The 21105-nt window shown below is 40.2% G+C and overlaps 1 protein-coding gene across 2 annotated transcripts in view; it reads right to left on the reverse strand.

Moving 5' to 3' along the window:
* The window catches only part of KDR (kinase insert domain receptor), a 51843-nt gene extending 31294 nt beyond the window's left edge, over window positions 1-20549 (reverse strand). Inside the window, exons 1-9 of one of the 2 annotated variants that reach the window (XM_089669261.1) lie at window positions 20275-20549; window positions 16029-16101; window positions 12301-12497; window positions 8871-9001; window positions 5423-5591; window positions 5172-5311; window positions 3250-3415; window positions 297-408; window positions 50-204 (exon numbers count right to left, since the gene is read on the reverse strand). In XM_089669261.1, coding sequence (XP_089525387.1) covers window positions 50-204; window positions 297-408; window positions 3250-3415; window positions 5172-5311; window positions 5423-5591; window positions 8871-9001; window positions 12301-12497; window positions 16029-16101; window positions 20275-20389 — 1258 coding nt within the window. In that variant the 5' untranslated portion in view covers window positions 20390-20549. Of the gene's footprint in view, window positions 1-49; window positions 205-296; window positions 409-3249; window positions 3416-5171; window positions 5312-5422; window positions 5592-8870; window positions 9002-12300; window positions 12498-16028; window positions 16102-18959; window positions 19267-20274 lie in introns of those variants that run through there. The other variant, XM_089669262.1, reaches the window with a different exon arrangement.
* Between the last annotated feature and the right edge of the window lie 556 nt (window positions 20550-21105).

The following is a 21105-nucleotide window of genomic DNA, read 5'->3' on the forward strand; positions in this document are numbered from 1 at the left end:
GTACATTAAAACATTTTTTCCTTGTTTTCTTTGGGAAGAATTAACTCACCGTGTACAATGAGCTGGAAACTGTACTTCTCATAATCCTTTGTACGTGGGTTATTAAGAACAACTGTGTAATTGCCAGAGTCCCTTTCACTGCATTCATTGATAGATAGGAGGTATGGTGTTTTGTGAGTGTGAAAGATTTTACCATTTTTGAACCTGTATGGAAGGCACCGCAGTATTACTCAATATTACTTCTTGAATGAAACATATGAATGCCTTTCAGAAGGACTTTAGGAAAGAGCTCTTACCATTTAGCCTCAGGATCAGGAAATGCTGTAAATTTCACTGGTATCTTGACACGATCTCCAGCTTTCACTATGAACACCTTCTCCATGTCATCAATTAATATAAATGGTTTTTCTGAAAAAGACATTTGTTTAGAATATCAACCATGCTGCACTTTATACTATAGTGTGAAAGAGTTACTGAAGTCACCTGATCAAATCATAAAGCAATTAACAAAATGTAAAACAAGTTAAAACCTGAGCTGAGGAACATAGTGATCTTTTTCTATATTGCTTTTTTTATTATTAGGCATATAGCAAGTGGATGTGGAAAACACATCCAGCTATCCAATGTTTTATGTTTTGGCTGAAACAATGTAGGGTGCAATCTCCTGCTAGGTCTTTATTGTTGTCTGTAACCCTGGATAGTAGCTCTCTGCCTACACCCAACCCTAATGTGACTGCCACGGCTCTGCTGTGGGCTGAGTTTCCTGGTTTCTCTCGTCGGAGCACTTCCTTTTTATATTTCTATGGGAAATCCAGCAACACCATAATGTTGGTAGAGCCCCAGCTAGGCTGGGGAAGTAGAGATCTTCTGTTTGAATTTCCGTAAATGGATTAACTATAGCCATACCACACAATACGACTGTTATGGAGCCAAGACGCACAGAAGGCCCAAAAACTTTCTGGCTACACAGTTATTTGTGCAAGTAGATATAGCATTCAGCATACATTTGAATGACATTAATGTATAAAAAGTCTAGGAACCTCTCGTAAGTGTGACATCCAAAAAGCCTGCATGGCTGTAGTATGAAGAGGTCTGTGATAAGGGTAGCCTAAGGGCCTTTTTTTTTTTATTTGCTGACATTCATGTTTTTGTCATGTTGACATGCATTTAGTGGCTTTCAGTGCGCATCCATGGACCAAAGAATGCATCCATTTATCCAGTGCGCCAAGTCAAGGTGTGTGATTTCTACTGTATGCACTGCAGCGTGATGCTGGTTAGATTCAATTGTTTTGAGCACAAAGAACAGAAAGAAAATAACACGCAGTCCATTGCGCATACATTATGTGTTGTTGCAATACAAGTGAATGGATGCTGCACTGTGAGCACCAGTGCTTATGAGCCTTTAAGCTAAATGAACAAATGCAGTGACAATAAATAAATATAAATGTTGGCATGTCCACAATGAAAACAAGTAAATGCCCAATTTTTCACAAGTGCAGTGTATTAAGACAGCCTTATTCATTTTGGAAGGGACTAAAAAAAATGACTCCTACAGTATACCACAAGGCTCCTCCATGTCTAATGGTATGCTGTAGCTGTACGTGTGTTGGGATGCCATTACAAATGTGCACTAGGTGTCCACATGTCAAAAATAAATAAATATACATCCGCATAAATTTAAATCTACAGTCTATATTTAGTCCATGGCTCCCAAATAAACAGACCTATAAAAATTAATCAGTTTACAAAATGAACTACCAATGTTATAACAACTACAGATCTCAATCAGATGACCCTGCTAGCAGCTTGCTTAACCACAAGCCTACAGGGCACTTATACCCCCTTCCTGCCCAGGCCAATTTCCAGCTTTCAGTGCTGTCACACTTTGAATGACAATTGTGCGGTCATGCAACACTGTACCCTATACCCTATACTATACTGTATATGAAATTTTTATCTTTTTTTTTTTAGACAGATAGAGCTTTATTTTGGTGGTATTTAATCAACTCTGGGTTTTTTACTTTTTCTTAAACAAACCAAAAACCACTGAAAATTGAAAAAAAAAAATGTTTTCTTAGTTTTTGTTATAGAATTTTGTAAATAAGTGATTTTTCTCCTTCACTGATGTGCGCTAATGGGGGCTGCAGTGATGGGCACTGATAGACTGCACTGATGGACACTGATAGGTGGTACTGATGGGCATTGACAGGCATCACTGATGGGCACTGAAAGGCAGCACTGATATATGGCACTGATATATGGAACTGATAGGCGGCACTGACTGGCACTGATAGGCGGCACTGACGGGCACTGATAGGCTGCACTGATGCACACTGATAGGCCTGCTCTGACTGGCACTGATAGGTGGCACTGATTGGCAACACTGATAGGTGGCACTGACTGGCACTGATGGGTGACACTGAAAGGCAGCTCAGATGGGCACTGATATGTGGCATTGATGTGCACTGTTAGGCACTGATATGTGGCCTTGATTTGGCACTGATGGGCACTGGCACGTGGCACTGATGAGCACTGACAGCTGGCACTGATGGACACTGACAGGTGGCACTGTTGGGGCTACACTGATGATCAGTGTAGAGGTCCCCTCCGTGGAATGCCGATTACTGGCTCTCCTCTCCTCTCGAGCTGTCAGCATGACAGCTCGTGAGGAGAGAAAAGCAGATAACCGGCATTTCCCTATTTACATGTGATCAGCTGTGATTGGACACAGCTGATCACATGACCGAGCCAACATCTTCGGCTCTTTCCGTGGATCGGTGATCCACTGTGTCCGAGGGACACAGTGCATCTCCGATCGCCGGGATGCGCGCTCCCTGAGCCGCGCATGCGCGGTGAGCATGGGAGAATGTCATATGACGTCCTCCCAGAACGAGAGAACCACCTTGTGCCCGTCATTGGACTATATGGCGGGCGGGAGGTGGTTAAAGTGGCAATCAGCACTCTCATTGGGATCTGTGTTCAACATTTACAAACTAGAGCTGAATGGTACTTTAAAGGCTTCAACAAAGCTTGCTGAAAGCTCTGCAAATGCTTTGTCAAAGCTTGCTGTTCACACTGCTCTTACACAAGTTGAATCCTGTGTGAAACAGGCCTATGAGCCAGATGGAGCTTCCCAAGGAAACATGCCCCAAGCCATGCCCCAGTGGCACAGCTGTCCTTACATAAATCCAACCCAGGCAATAGCCATGACTGTGGCTCTGAGGAGAAGTGACATGATAAGGTACTCACCATAGACGATGACTGTGGTGCTGTTAGTTTTATTCATTTTACTTGAATCTGCTGTGCAGCTGTAGTTCCCTCCATCGCTCAAAGTTACCTCTTCTATGGTTAGTGTACTTAACTGCTCCATTTCACTTGGTGCATGATTTAGCTTCCCTTGAACAACTCCATTATTCTAAAATCACAAACATCATACTCTTCACTTCAGTCATGTTCCAACAAAAAGAAGTACAACCGTACTTTTGTTCTATTACAAAGAGAAAATAAGTACTGTCATATAGAACACTACCTGTAATTTAAGATCAGCCCTCCTTTCTCCAGCTATGCCCCTTTGTCTTACAAGGTGTCAAAACAAAAGTTAGCAGATGATGGTAAAGGCTCCAATGTTAGGGCATGTCCCCTGGACTATTGTACTGGTAAAACTCTTACCCTCGGTTCACAATATTGCAGACCGTGTGTCCCGCGTTTGCTGGGACACAGCCATCTATTCATTTGAATGGGTGGCTGTGTCCACGTTTCCGCACAAAGAAGGTGCATGCACCTTTTTGAAAACGTGGCGACAGGAAAACTGCATGGTCTTTTTGACCACGAGGTTGCCCTGTAGTTCCCACACCCGCAATCATGCTGAGATGCATGAGAGTGCCATTCAGAATGAATGACAGCCCCGCGAGTCTTGCAAGGGGAGCGCGATTCAGCTCTGGGTGTTTGCGGGTGAGGGAACAGATGCAATTCCACACCCACATCCGGCTAACATTGTGTGAACCGAGGGCAAACAATAATTCCACTATGGATTTGAAGCTAAAGTTGGATACAGTTGAATTATAATTGGGCCAGTTCATCAGGGACTAATGACTGACTTCTGTTGAACAGGCTTGTTGGAAACATTTTTTCAATGAATGGCTGCAGCAAATGGGCTACAACCACTGATCACTGTCAGAACACAGGGGGTTATTTACTAAAACTGGCACGTGCAAAATCTGGTGCAACTCTGTATTGAAAGAAATCAACTTCCAGGCTTATTTCCAAAGCATAATTGAACAAGATGAAGTTAGAAGCTTCTAGGCTACCATGCACAGCTACACCAGATTCTGAGTACTCCAGTTTTAATAAACTTACCCCACAATATCTCATTGGGGAGGATTTCTCTATCCAACTCAATTATGTGGATGGAAAAACCTGTTTATTTTTTTCCCATTTAGCCTGCTGGCTGAAGGAAAAATATAAAGATCCATCTATGGTCAGCCTAACAAAACAGGTAACATTAACTAAATTATAATTAGCGAAACAGGCAAATATATAAAAAAATAAGTAAACACACTCCAAAATCACATGAAAGCACTCAAGTGTGAATCCATGCTAATGTTCAATACAGTGCCATGACTTCTGGAACTGGTCACATACACACACAGACAATGATGGATATTGGGAACATTCAGACTATGATGGAGCATGTTCATGCCAACATTTTCATTTTTTTTACAGAAATGTATACCTACAGGCAAATCATTTTTCTTTAGTTTTGGATAAAGTGGAGAGGGACTGGAACACCTGTCAGGTTTTTATTGCTGTGTGCCCATTGGGGCAATTCATGTTCTCTGTTTTTTTTACCACTGAAAGTGAAAACAAAAATCCCAAATTTTGGGTTGCTCCCGGAACAATAATATAGGGTAAATCTTCTAATGGGGAGACTAGTTCTGGCGGCCCTTGTAAAAAAAAGGGAACCTCTCGCTATGGAGGAATTTCTTGTCACTTCCTGTTTTAGCTAGGCAACAGGAAGTAAAGGCAAATATCCCCAATAGTACACAGGTGGTAAAAGAAATTACAGGGGTTATAATCCTTACTCTATCCAAAATGAGAAAACAGTTTTGCATTTAGTTCTATTTTAGGGTGTGAAAAAAACAAACTATACACTGAGGGACAACTATAATTACCATCATTGAAGGATAGTCCCAGCTGAATTGGACTCTGACATTTAATGGAGTGTGAGCTTTGCAGGTTATTTCCAACCTGTCCCCCACAGCCAGTTTGATCTGAGGATACGGATTCATCAACAGTCTACAGATCATATAATCTGACAACAAAAAAAAAACAAAATAATTAATAATCACCAGTCGAAACATATTGGAGAGTAAATGATAGGCTGTGTATGGTTATTACTGAAGAGCTGATGAATTATTCTTACCTTGAACTACAATAATAAATTCGTGGGTTCTGTATGTTTCTCCATTGACAGTTGTCTCACAGAAGACCATATCTGCAAACCTCACCAATCCACTGGAGATAGTGAACCCCTTCTGATAATGCCACTGAATATTGTGTCCATTGGGAACAAATGTATTGTCTGCATATTTCTAAGAAATAAACATTGCTCATTATTTACATGGTCTCATGGAATGTATTCTAGTCACACCTGGTACAGAGATAAAAGTGAGAACATATTTTATGATATGGACAAAGGCCTGAAAGAAGAATTGGGAAATTCTGAAGCATGTGCAAGTAAATGCACAAAGATCTAGTGAAATAGCTTAGCAGCTTAGCATGGGAGAGGGCCAGAAAATAAAACCTAAAAATTAAAAATAAATTATTTTAAAAAATAATGAAAATTGAGAACTGTTTCTGATTTACACGCAGCAAGCACAGCTATGGAATCAAGCTTTGCATTTGACAAAGGTATGCACTATGACATAGCAGTGGCATGGCATCAATTTAACAGAAAAAGAACACGACATGGGCTTACTATGGACACCCTTCCAAAGGCTGATGACAGACTCACAGTAGATTGAAAAGCCTACAGCAGAACATCCATCTACAGTATTTGCTTTAAAATATTTGAGGAATGGTCCAGAACTCATGCAGCTTTCAAGGAGTCCATGCGCTTTTAAGAGTTCAGGGTATAGCAAAGAAAAAAAAAATTCCCCTCTACCTTCACTCCATAGGCTTATTGTGGGAAATTACATTTTTATGTTAATAACCATTAAATATTTTTACAGGATTTGAATGCTCAAAAACACCATTTACTTTCAACTTAAGTGATACTAAAGGCTAATTTTGTTAAATTAAAAATAAAAAACGGTGTCAACTGTTACTTAAGACCTGATCTTATGTGGATCTGTTAGTATTTTTTCATAATTGCTAACCTATCAATACAAATATTGAAAGTAAAATAAAAAACAGGTTATATTCACTTCTCTTCCCTTCTCCCTTCTTCTCCCTGCCATGGGTGCCTCCTTAGCAAGCCATGTGCTATGCATGGACCTGTGCAGTCATAGACACACACACAGCACTGGAAGGTCACACCCGCACTGCTTCCTTACAGGGGTTTGACTGACAGCAGCAGGAGCCTGTGGCTCTCGCTTCCCTTAGTGTTTCCTGCGAGGAATACACATTCCTGTGGGATTCACATGTGATTCAGGCACAGTGAGATTCAGATAATTAATTTGAATAAGTTGAATTTGGGCTGGACCGCACCAAAAGTAGTGCCATTATTTTATAAAATGCACAGCAAACGGATCACATGGTAGGCAAACCCACTGCATTTGCAACCTGTGTTTAGGGTGTTGTGAAGTTAACACTGACACCTGCTGCAGATCGCAAGTGCAGTGGGTTTTGAACACGGTGTGGAAAATGTGCACAAAGCACAGGTTTCCCGCACAGTGCTTTGGTGTGAACTGACCCTGAAAGCAGAAAGTGAGGAGTGGTGCTGCAGCCAGGAAAGTGCAGAATCAATGTAAGTGTTTAGGGATGGAGGGGAACACTTAGTAGGGTGTTTTTGAACGTAAAGTGATTGTAAGCTATACAACTTGCAATCAACTTACAGTTTAAAATAGAAATTAAAGGCAAAACATTTGTTTTATAGAGATAAAAAACATTATAGATACTTTTTTCCACTTTTTTATAAGTGATCGCATACCGTTCGTTCTCAGCTGCATAAGAGCTGGGGAAGGAAAAACAGCAGCACACTGATCTTACCAGTGAAAGGCTGTGCAGCAGGGTTTGTCAGCACAAGTCAGAGGAGAGCAGGCTGAGTTCCCAGCATGGCAAGAGAACTGACCACGCTGTGCTCTCCTGCTTAGTGTGGTCAGTTTCATTAGGAAACAGAGGGACTGTCAGGAACACCAGGGATTTCACACAAAGGAAGCAATACAAAGAGGACAGGATACTTTTTCATACAAGTACATGGTACAGCAGGCGCATATCAGGAATATGAAATGTTGGGTATACATACACCAAACTTGTCTCCAAATATCACCCTAACTGTACTCTCTGCTCCTCACATGACCTCCTACTCTCTATCTCCCTTGTCTCCTCCTCCCATGCTCATCTCCAGGACTTCTCCAGAGCTTCCCCCATCCTCTGGAACTTTCTATTCCAATTTATCAGATTATCGCCTACTCTGCTCACTTTTAGGCGATCTCTGAAAACCTCTTCAGGGAAGCCCATCCTGCCTTCAGCTAATAATGGAATCTTCTTTTCCTCTTACCAGTTCATCCTCCACAGTTATTACCTTTTGTAACACTAGCCCCTCCCTCTTAGATTGTAAGTTCCAAGGAGCAGTGCCCTCCTATCCCTCTTGTATTGAGCTGTATAGTTGCTGTATTGTCTCCCGTTATATCGTAAAGTGCTGAGCAAACTGTTGGCGCTATATAAATCCTGTATAATAATATACTTTAATGCAGGGAATGCATCTATCTATCCATCTATGAGCAGTCTAGTTGTACAGAAGTCAATCTCTCAATCAACTTCTGTACAACCAGCCTGTCGGGTTTTTTTTTTGCCTGATCAGTGCTGCCGGCTAGAGCCAGCAGCACTGATCACTGTGTTCTGACAGCGGGGAACTCTCCCTGCTGTCAGAATACAATAGCTCCCACTGCTTAAATGAAAAAAAAAAAAGCATGACCTATGCCTTCGTATTGTATCTGCCAGTCCCTTTGTGTATACAGTTAGCTGCAAATACATTACACAGAGAACAACAAGTAGCACTGATCATTTATTCATAATAGTGATAGATCACACAGAGCTGCGGCTCTATGTGTCTATCAGCAACTGCTTTGATAAATACACAGTCTGGCCAAAAGGTTACAATGAACAATCGACAATGTCGGGAACGGTACACTGTACGACACAGCCCAAGAGTGCTGATCGCTCATTCATAAAATGTATATATTCTCATTCATAAAGTGTATGGAAGAAAGCAGCTGCTCATAAAGAAGCAACGCTGACCGCCCTTTCGTAAAATGTATATATGCTCATTTATAAAGTATATGGAAGAAAGCTGCTGCTCATAGATAAACAGCGATGCAAGCTGAGACCATTGTAAATGGCAGTGCTGGCCTCCAGAGCAGCCCCTTCTGCTAGAGACCAGAGCTGTCAATCACAAATCCAGGTCCTTTCTAGCAGCGTTGTTGAACGGGGGCAAGGGGAAACCTGTTCAACCACGCTAATTAGAATCCAAGGGTTTGATTTCAGCAGCACCAAGTGATATATGTACTTGGGTGCCTGGGGAGCTACATACCATTAACATTTTTTAATGATATCCCTTCTTTAACTTACATATTAAATACCAGGACATATTAGTACTTAGAAATCCATAATTCCATAGTCAGCTTAAAATGCGTGAGTGTGTCGCTTACCGTACGCAGAGTCATGTTGAGATCAGATCTTGAGGCCAGGCATGGTATGGTGACAGATTCATTGCTGGAAGCAGTGCTATGGATGGTCACAACACTTGGGTTTTCATTTCGCACAAATGGAGATTCCTGGTCTAAAGATGACATTACATTGTGTTTACAAATGTTACTTTTTTGTGGCATTTACTTAAAAATATCATCTGTGCGATATTACTAGTTCCTAGTTAGAAGGTAGATTTCATGGTAGTATTCTGAACGAACTGATTGACTAATCCTGCGTCAGTCAAAAGTCTACAAATTGACAGTTATAATTAGAGTGAATGTAAATAATCATATTGTATTATATGAATGAAAACTAGATTCAACTCTGGGTACAGTAGGCATTCTCTGTCTACAGAAAATGTTCACTGCTGTAAACAATCTAAGCTAGGAAGATTACTCACTTCTTCGTAGTTCCAGCCTACAGCGGTAACTCCTAGAGTGGGTTGACTTGTCAGTTCAGATTAGTGGATTCATTAAGCTGACTTTTATTCTATCTCAGAATAAAATTCTGTGTCAGAATTAAAGCCCCATTCACACATCACTTAGCGGGAACACAGGTTCCTGCTAGTGAATTAAAAATCAGGATTTGCGTGCGGAAACGTGCGTCACATATAGGGCAGTCCGTTCACTTGAATGGTGTTACCCTATGCATGTTTGTCATGCCAAACAAGCCCAGAGACCGCATTTTGGCTCTGAGTCAGGCTGGATCTTACAAGCATGCTTTGCCACGATTCTCATGCTGTTTGTCGCAGAAAAATCACACCGCATTTGGGGTGCCATTCATGATGAATGGTACCCAGTCACCTATATGTGAACAGGACCTAAATTGTCCAGTTGTTCTTGATGGAAGATATCAACTCTGGGACTGGTGACAACTTTAACATTTTAGATTTCCCATCACTTTCTTTCCCTGTTACAATGGTCATTAATATAAACAGAGAAGTTGAACCTACGGAGTGTGCACATAAACAGAAATGACAGATGTCCTAAAAGGTTTCAGCTAGACATAAACATTAATGACTGTTATGAGATCAATAAACCAAAACCCTGCCCTGGATGTTAACAACTGGAAACTAAAATTTTAAACCTATTTGGTAGTTCTAGAAAAAATAACCTTAATAGTCATAGATAAGGAATAATATACATTTAGGTCCATATACAGTTAGGTCCATATATATTTGGACACAGGCACAATTTTAATTTTTTTTCAGATATTTACTAAAACATATTCAAGCTATAGTTATATAATAGATATGGGCCGAAAGTGCACACTCTCAGGTTTAATTTGAGAGTATGTGCAGTACATCCAGATTGGAGGAAGGGTTCAGAAATTACAGCCCTTAAGAGTAGCCATCCCCCCTTTTTCAAGGGACTAAAAGTAATTGGACAATGGAATCAAAAACTGATTCATGGCCAGGTGTAGGCTACTCCTTCGTTATTTCATCATCAAAGGTCTGGAGTTGATTCTAAGTGTGGTATTTGTATTTGGAATCTATTGCTGTAAACGTACATCATGCATTCAAAGGAGCCATTGTAAGGCTTCAAAAATGAAACAAATTCATCAGAGAGATAGCAGGAACATTAGGAGTAGCCAGATCAACGGTTTGGTACATTCTGAGGAAAGAAGAACGCACTTGTGAGCTCAGAAACATAAAAAGACATGGACGTCCACGGAAGACAACAGTGGTGGATGATCTCAGGATCCTCTCTATGGTAAAGAAAAACCCATTCACAACATCCAGACAAGTGAAGGACACTCTCAAGGAGGTGGGCGTATCATTGTCAAAGTCTACAATCAAGAGAAGACTTCATGAGAGCAAATACAGAGGGTTCACCACAAGATGCAAACCATTCATAAGCCTGAACAATAGAAAATCCAGATTAGACTTTGCCAAAAACCATCTAAAAAAGCCCGACCAGTTCTGGAAAAGCATTCTTTGGACGGATGAAACTAAGATGAATCTGTACCAGAATGACAGGAAGAAAAAAGTGTGGAGAAGGCTTGGAACAACTCATGATCCAAAACACACAACGTCATCTGTAAAACATGGTGAAGGCAGTGTGATGGCATGGGCATGCATGGCTTCCAGTGGCACTGGGTCATTGGTGTTTATCGATGATGTGACAGAAGACAGAAGCACCCGGATGAATTCTGCAGTATTTAGAGATATACTGTCAGCCCAGATTCAGCCAAATGCAGCAAACCTGATTGAATGGCACTTCACAGTACAGATGTGCAATGATCCAAAACACACTGCAAAAGCAACCAAGGAGCTTTTGAAGGAAAATAAGTGGAATATTCTGCAATGGCCAAGTCAATCACCTGATCTCAACCCAATTGAGCATGCATTTCACTTGCTGAAGGCAAAACTAAAGGCAGAAAGACCCACAAACAAAGAACAACTGAAGACAGCTGCAGTTAGAGCCTGGCAAAGCATCAGAAAGTCGGAAACCCAGTCTTTGGTAATGTCCATGGGTTCCAGACTTCAGGCAGTCATTGCCAGTAAGGGATTCCCAACAAAATATTTAAAATGAAAATTTTATTTATGATTATATTAATTTGTCCAATTTGGGCCCCTGAAAATGGAGGGACTGTGTATCAAAATGGTTGCAGTTCCTAAATTTTGTACTTGATATTTATGTTCAACCCCTTGAATTAAAGCTGAAAGTCTGCACCTCAAATTCATTTGGATTGTTTCGTTTTACACTATTCTGGTGGCATACAGAACCAAAAGTATAAATATTGTGCCTGTGTCCAAATATATATGGATCTAACTGTATATTTGGACACAGGCACAATTTTAGTTTTTTTTTTCAGGCATTTACCAAAACATATTCAAGCTATAGTTATATAATGGATATAAGCTGAAAGTGCACACTCTCAGGTTTAATTTGAGGGTATGTACATCCAAATTGGAGGAAGGGTTTAGGAATTACAGCTCTTAAGAGTAGCCATCCCCCCCTTTTCAAGGGACCAAAAGTAATTAGACAAATGAATATAATCATAAATAAAATGTTAATTTTTAATATTTTGTTGAGAATCTTTTACTGGCAATGATTGCCTGAAGTCTGGAACCCATGGACATTACCAAAGACTGGGTTTCCTCCTTTCTGGTGCTTTGCTAGGCTCTAACTGCAGCTGTCTTCAGTTGTTTTTTGTGGGTCTTTCTGCCTCAAAGTAAACCTGAGAGTGTGCACTTTCAGCCCATATCCATTATAACTGTAGCTTGAATATGTTTTGGCAATTACCTGAAAAAACTAAAATTGTGCCTGTATCCAAATATATTTGGACCTAACTGTAGCTTCTTGTCAGGTGATTTTGTAGCTCAATAAGATGGAGAGTGCAACACAGTGTGCATACAATCTAAAAGTAAAATACAAATCCACTTACCCATGACAGACACATAGACAGTTGAGTTAGCATTGCTTCCTTCGTAGAAGCACATGAACATTCCAGTGTCATTTTCTGTGAGCTCTCTCACCACAAGGATTTGGCAATAGACATTCTCATTACACTGAATCAGGGATATACGGCTATCATTAGTGCTGAGATTTACAGACCACGACCACTCTACTGGCTGCTTCCCACTAGGAAATAAAGGACATGCATCATCCTGTTAATTTCTGGCTTGCGTCCTTTAATAATCATAATACAGCTTGTATAAGTGATACAATTTGTTATGTTAAAAAGTAATATGAAAGTCACGTTTTTCCTACTTCAACATGTGTAAATATATGAGAATCGTTCCAATCAAACCAGGCTTTTCATTTTATGGGTATAAAAAGGGATGCTATTGTGGCAGTACTACGCATAGTAGTAAGTGGCAAGTGCTTCCTATTACTGATAGGCGGTGCACATGTCGTGCGCCAGTCCACAGACCAGTAATCAAGTTTGCAGACAACAGTGCATGCATGGAACAGCATGTGGTGATGAAGTTTCATCATTTCCAGAATCAAAACAAGCATCAAAGCAGTGGAAGCATGCGGACTCACCACCACCAAAAAAATTTCAAACAATTGCGTCTGCAGGTGAAGTGATGGCAAGTGTCTTCTAGGACAAACCTGGTGTTATTCAAGTGGATTTTCAATACCGTGGTGGCACTATCAACATTGAATATTACAGTGGTGCACCGAAATGAAAATTCTAGTGCCAAAACCAAAACTTCAGGATGCACTTGGACGAAAACCGAAACCGAAATGGATGGAAAAATTAATATATTTTTTTTGGAAAAAATACGCTTTAATGATGTAAAAAAACCCACAATATATACCCCAATTTTTTTGCAAAATATGGAATATGAAGTTACGGTGAGTAAATAGATACCCAACATGTCATGCTTTAAAATTGTGTACGCTCGTGGAATGGCGTCACACTATCATACTTAAAAATCTCCATGAGTGACCCTTTAAAAATTACTACAGGTTACCAGCGTGAAGATACAGAGGGGGTCTAGTGCTAGAATTATTGCTCTTGCTCTTATGTTCAAGGAGATACCTTAAATGTGTGGTTTGAACACCATTTACATATGTGGGTGTGGCCTATGTAGGCATTCACCACTATATGCAAACACAGGGGGACGGGGGCACTTTAAACTTTTTTTTTTTTTTTACACTGTCCCTTTAAAAAAAATAATGTAATCACTTTTATTCCTGTCACAAGAAATGCATGCATCCCCTGTGATAGAAATAATTAGTGACAGGTCCTCTTTATGGAGAGATATGGGGTCAATAAGACCCCACATCTCTCTTCTACAATGTAAAGCATTAGATCAAAAAAAGCATTGATCTAGTGCTTTAAAAAAAAAAGTAAAATGGCCTTGTTTAAAAGGCGCAGGAACCAGAAGTGACATTGCTTCGGTCCTCCAAGGGGATAGAGATGAGTGGAGGCCATCTTTCCTTCACTTATCTCTATTCCCAGCACTGGGATCGTTCCGTGGTTTCTCAGGTAAGGCTGAGAACTACCAAGTGGTGGTGTGTGGTGGCAGTGTCGGGCAGGTGGCATTGAGGGGCGGCAGCGATGAAGGGGCGGGGTTATTTTCAGCACCTGATTCGGTGCTTATTTTCATAATGGCCGATAGGGGTTGTTTTCACCTGAAACGTTTTGGCCACCGAAATTTCGGTGCACCCTAGAATATTACTGTCGTGTTCTGAGTCATGTGCATACGAATTTGTGGAAAGAACGGCCTGGTTCGAGCTCATACTGTTTGCTGCACTACATGCACATTACAACAACTTGGCTGGGAGGTATTGCCACATCCCCCTTAGCCCAGAACTCGCTCCGAGTGATTTACACTCCTAAAAGAGTTATTTGGAGGTCATCATTTCAGCACTGATGACGAAGTGAAGCAGGCTGAATGCCTGATGGTTCAGGCATTAGTTAAACACTGGGTATAACTGTAGCAGGGGAGTATGCCGAAAAATAAATGTAGTTTCCTTGAAATTTGTTCTTTTAATAGAAAAACTAAAAAGTTATGAGTTTGACTTGAACGCCCCTCATATATACACTTTATGGCCAAAAGTATGTGGACTCTTGACCATCACACCTATATGAGCTTGTTGCATATCCCAATCCAAAACCATGGATATCAATATGGAGTTGTCCCCTCTGCACTTATTACAGTCTCCACTTTTCTGGGAAAGCTTTCCACAAGATTTAGGAGTGTGTCTGTTGGAATATGTGTCCTCTAAGCCAAAACAGCATTTGTAAATTCAGGTGCCAATATTGGATGAAAAGACTTAACCTATAATCAACATTCAAATAATCCCATAGGTGTTCATTAGGGTTGAGCTCGGGGCTCTGGTCAGACCACTCGTGTTCCACCACACCTAACTTATTAAACCCAAACCAAGTCTTGATGGATATCAAACTAGGTCATTATGGAGCTGGCTTTGTGCCAAGGGCACAGTCATAAGTACCTCCCTATACTATTACCACAGGGTTGGAAATACACCATTGTCCAAGATGTCTTAGTACTGTATGTTGTAACATTAACAATACCTTCATTGGAACAACCCAAACCCAATCCTTTGGAGAGGTGTCCGCATCATTCTAGCCATATAATGTATATTGCTGTTAAACCTCATTTCTTTCTATCATTGTGCAACCAATATTTAACATTAAAAATGTCCAAACTTTGTAGCTATTATATACAATATATACCTTCTGTCCATGAATATAATCTTTGGAAGGCTCTAGAAAATATTTAGAATTGATATTATTTGATGGTAACACAAGAAAATCCTAGCCTATAGTGATTAGGTCTCATACCCAAGATAAAAGTTTGTGTAAGAAACTGCAATTAACTGTACCAGCATATACCTACTATTTACCAGGCAAAAGAGTAAGATATTAAACCTGCTATGACAGAAATATGTAGGTAGCCATTGCTGACTTCTGAAAATGCCAGAAAATGAATGCAGATCCATTTTGACTTCACTTGTATGCTTCCAGTTCAGTGGCTCAGAAAAAAATGAAGCAAGGGACAGCCAAGCAACTAACATTTTCAGATAACCAGAAAAGCAACACATGATGTAGTGAGCTATTCCTCCAGAATTAGGGGCACACAATTGGAGGTTGGAAGCTGTGGTAAGACATTTAGTTAAAACATTCAAAAAGGCACCAAAAGATGGCTTGAATTTTGGTCCACAACTGCTGCTATCAGCCAAATTTTGTGCCATGGGTGGCCCTGCAAAACCATCTAACTCGACCAAAGTTGATTTAAAACATTACTGAGCTGGCTGAACAGTGATGTATAGGGGATGTATGTATCAGATTTCCCAAGAAAGTCAATTATATTGTTACAGGTGCATATACTATGACCTGTGAGGGGTTCCTGAATTGTCAGGTGTGAAGGAAAGATCACACTTCAGCTATAGATAAGAAAAAGTCATCTGAGTTTTTTAGCTTTCATTTTGAAGTATCAAAGTCAAGCTGGCTCTTGTTTCTATAGGACACAGAAGGGACCTTCTATTGTAGTGGTCAACTGTAGAAGGCAATCATTAGTAACAGAAATGAAGACTGAGTCACGGAAAAAGCATTTAAACCAACACATGGCATCCAACATATCTGAAGTATCAAACCAGAATAAACATTGTATTTGCAGTATATCTATGACATACCTGCATGTAATGTTTAGTGTACTGTTGGAAGGTATTACCAGATTACTTTCCTTAGTGCTTAAAGTTGGGAAATCTGCAAAGAACAAAACACAACAGGGTGTAAGAGCAAAGTGTGTGAAACGTCCACATGATAAATTCTTCGGTGTGCACCTTCACCACTCAGCTTATCATAACAGGAAGATGGTGCAGATGGTTCAGGGAGAAATGCAAAGCAAATCAGTTCTTAGACTTGGGTGGAGTTCCTGTTATTCTACCAGGCTAGCTTCAATGTCCCTTATAACGGATGTGAGACATTGGAATACTTGTGCTCTCATCTGATGATCCTACTTGGTTTGGACCAGCGTTGACATACTTTTGCTATAATAAAAGACCTAGACCTCTAAATACCAGACAGACAAAATGGACCTGGCCTGATATTACTGAGGTAGCATGTGACCATTGTCCTTCTCCCACTGTGGCACCCCAACCCTTCCTATGTACTTTACAGAAAGTGACGTGTACTGCGTACTTTCTCACCTCCTTTCCCGTAATGTTACATAACGTACCAGAAGATTACTAATACTTAATGCAGACAGTATTAGTAATAATGTTGTAAAAATATTATATATATCTAATATCTACCGTATATATTATATATATATATCTTACAGAAACATTACATATGGAATAGCATACACTATGGAAACGTAACTGGTGAGCAGAGAGATCTTTATAAAAGAGAATACAGAATAGCAAGTAAAAGGATTTACACTGGTTGTCCACACTTCCACTACCTTTCTTAGTGTTTGTATGGACTAGAACACAACAGGAGCTGACAAAGAATAAGTACTAAGGTTATGCACAATGTTTATGTGCATATACCAAAAACAATATATATTACTAGAAAAGCTACAATTTCTGGGGAAATTGTGTGAAGTTTTTTTGCCTCCACCAGTAGTCTACAACTGGAGTGGTCACAGTTTAGAAATTGCCCTTCAAATTTGAGGTGGCTAGAGTGGAGTTTCAATGAATGTCAATGGGCAGCGTGACTTGCAAACAAATGGTCATATTGTGAAAACTATCAGGACTATGGCTTAGCCGTGGACATTTTTAGTGGCAGCAGGGATAGCTGAACGTTTTGATATAAGATTTGTGTAGGTGGGCTTGAAAATGAGGGAGTGATGGCAGTTTAGAAATCATGTCCTGATTTTTCAGCTCCCACTCTAGTTTTGAACATTTCGTTATTCATTCCTATGGGACCAATTTCACCACAAAAACGCCGATATTTTGTGAACCATTCTGCGAAACGTTCCACAAAGTAATAGCACACCAATCGGGAACAATCCGCACGTTTCGGTATATTACTGTCTATGTAGTGTAAAAACTGTGGGAGGAGTTAGGGTGGTAAATTTTCCTATAATAATAAGAATATATATGTGAGACTAGAAAAGCTACAATTTCTGGGGAAATTGTGTGAAGTGTTCTTGCCTCCACCAGTAGTCTACAACTCACACTCTAGCTTTTGTCACTCTGCTGGCTGCTCACACACCTGGGTTCCTATGGTAACTCACTCTACAGCAAGGACAGAGAAGAGCGGTTAAAAACAAACTGCTCCAACTTGCTCACTTCACTGGCGGTTGCCATCTTCAAACGGTTGTACACCGAAGAGCTTTATATTGTGAGAATCACAAGACCCAGACCTACATTTTGATGCATAGTATGTCTCTGAAATATTAAAAATGAAGGCACAGTTGCAGTTTAGAAATTGCCCTTCAAATTTGAGGTGGCTAGAGTGGAGTTTCAATGAAAGTCAATGGGCGGCGTGAGTTGCAAACAAATGGTCATATTGTGCAAACTATCAGGACTATGGCTTAGCCGTGCACATTTTTTAGTGGCAGCAGGGATAGCTGAACATTTTGATATAAGATTTGTGTAGGTGGGCTTGAAAATGAGGGAGTGATGGCAGTTTAGAAATCATGTCCTGATTTTTCAGCTCCCACTCTAGCTTTTGTCAGCTCCCACTCTAGTTTTGAACATTCCGCCATTCATTCCTATGGGACCAATTTCACCACAAAAACGCTGATATTTTGTGAACCATTCGGCGAAACATTCCACAAAGTAATAGCACACCAATCGGGAACAATCCGCAGTTTTCGGTATATTACTGTCTATGTAGTGTAAAAACTGTGGGAGGAGTTAGGGTGGTAAATTTGGCTATAATAATAAGAATATATATGTGAGATAACAGTAAGTGGTCTTGCCATGCAAGAACACTTAATGATCAGTTAAAGCAGTTTATCACAGTGGGTTGGGGAATATTCCCTCTTGCGTTCCTACTAACTGTCCCTTTTTTCTAAATACAGCTTTTAGATCTATCCAGGGGAATTTTGTTGGGATTTTGAACACTGATCAACTATACAATAAAATCCCTGCTCTGGGGAAGTTGCAATCCATCCACACTTTTATTTTCTAATGAACCCTGAATTCTAAATATTTTATAATCTTATTTAGTACATTTGCTTGCAGGCTGCCATCTGCTGAGATGGGGCAGTGACCACATCTAGGGACAGAGCTCAGCAGAAAATGTCCCATCAACTTATTCTAAAATTCTGGAACTGTTTTCCCTTGCTAGTTAGGAATGTTATACTGATCTTTACTTATAAAAAAAAGAAAAAGGATTTAAGTGAACAACCCCGACAATGCAATAGTACAATAATCTCTGAAAATAAGGCTAGTAATAAAAAGCTGTTTTTATATACAACAATATTTATCACTATGTATAGATACAGGATAGATCCATAGATAGACAGACAGACAGACAGACAGAAAAAGTGTGTATCTTTGAATTATCCCATCCTAGAGCAAGATAAAATTTTTGATCTCTTTACACATTATTTTCATTGCTATAGTTATTAACATAACAAATCATAATACTCTTCATTGATCTCTCACCTGATGGCATAAGAGATCCAACCAGCCAGCAGTGCAGAATTACCACCAGCAACATGTTAATCCTCATAGTGTCCATTGTGGACAGATTCTTATATCCCAGTTCAGGAACTCTCATGGACCGAAGACATCAGCAGTGACAATATAGTAATCGATAGTTTCCCAAAGTTGTGCCTGGTAATAGGTGATCAGCTCCTGTGCCTAGTGATAGATCATAAGCTCCTGTGCCCAGTGACAGTTCAGCTCCTGGTGCTCGGCTCCGCTCCCAGTGTCAGAGACGCTCCTACAACATACACGGTGCTGCTCCCTATCCGGCTATGAAGCTGTTTCGCTATGTGCGAGTCTGGCTGGCTCATCTACTCCCTGTGAACGTATCTGCAACGCCCACCCAGAGAGTCCTTGCCCCCTTTAAAGAAAGTGGAATCTTCACCCTGTGCTCTGCTACAATTGTACAATAAAATCCCTGCTCCAGGGATGTTGCAATCCATCCACACTTTGTTTTTTCTAATGAACCCTGAATTCTAAATATTTTATAATCTTATTTAGTACATTTGCTTGCAGGCTGCCATCTGCTGAAATGGGGCAGTGACCACATCTAGGGACAGAGCTCAGCAGAAAATGTCCCATCAACTTATTCTACAATTCTGAAACTATTTCCCTTGCTAGTTAGGAATGTTATACTGATCTTTACTTCTAAAATAAGAAAAAGTATTTAAGTGAACAACCTGGTCGATGCAATAGTACAATAATCTCTGAAAATAAGGCTAGTAATAAAAAGCTGCTTTTATATACAACAATATTTATCACTATGTATAGATACAGTGTAGATAGATTGATAGACAGATAAATAGACAGAAAAAGTGTGTATCTTTGAATTATCCGGACGGACGGACGGACGGACGGACGGACGGACGGACGGACGGACGGACGGACGGACGGACGGACGGATAGTTGGATAGATAGATAGATAGATAGATAGATAGATAGATAGATAGATAGATAGATAGATAGATAGATAGACAGACAGACAGACAGACAGATAAACAGATAGGTAGATGGATAGTTAGACAGACAGACAGACAGACAGACAGACCGACCGACCGACCGACCGACCGACCGACCGACCGACCGACCGACAGACAGACAGACAGATAGATAGATAGATAGATAGATAGATAGACAGACAGACAGATGGATAAAGTGTCGATTTTTGAATTATCCCATCCTAGAAAGACACACTTTTTGATCTCTTTACACATTATTTCCATTGCTATAGTTATTACATAATAAATCATAATACTCTTCATTGATCTCTCACCTGATGCCATAATAGATCCGACCAGCCAGCAGTGCAGAATTACCATCAGCAACATGTTAATCCTCATAGTGTCCATTGTGGACAGATTCTTATATCCCAGTTCAGGAACTCTCATGGACCGAAGACATCAGCAGTGACAATATAGTAATCGATAGTTCCCCAAAGTTGTGCCTGGTAATAGGTGATCAGCTCCTGTGCCTAGTGACAGATCATAAGCTCCTGTGCCCAGTGACAGTTCAGCTCCTGGTGCTCGGCTCCGCTCCCAGTGTCAGAGACGCTCCTACAACATACACGGTGCTGCTCCCTATCCGGCTATGAAGCTGTTTCGCTATGTAGCTGGCAGGCTCATCTACTCCCTGTGAACGTATCTGCAATGCCCACCCAGAGAGTTCTTGCCCCCTTTAAAGAAAGTGGAATCTTCACCCTGTGCTCAGGTACATCTGCAGCGTCTCTACAGTATAGAGCAGCGATTCTCTATTGCTTTCTTTACCTTCCCCGTAAACTTTGATTCACTTCAGCTGCAAGCCATTTCTGGCACTTTTTGTTTACATTTTAAAATCAGTAATTGTTTTACTAAAAATGTCTTTGAACCCGAAATACTATATATTTTTATACAGAGGGGCTAGAGAGAATAAATTGGTGATTTTTGCATTTTTTTTATTTCACACAGTATTTGCGAAGCAGGTTTTCAAAGATAATTTTTTTTAAAAAGTATTTTTTTGATGTTATTTAAAAAAATCACAATACATAACCCATTTTTTTGTAAATATAAAAGATGATGTTATGCCAAGTAAATAAATAACAAACATGTCATGCTGTAAAACTGCGCAT

Source organism: Staurois parvus, unplaced genomic scaffold (genome assembly GCF_062004578.1).
Source record: "Staurois parvus isolate SC_StPar_1 unplaced genomic scaffold, SC_StPar_1.0 ptg000071l, whole genome shotgun sequence".
Taxonomy (NCBI): domain Eukaryota; kingdom Metazoa; phylum Chordata; class Amphibia; order Anura; family Ranidae; genus Staurois; species Staurois parvus.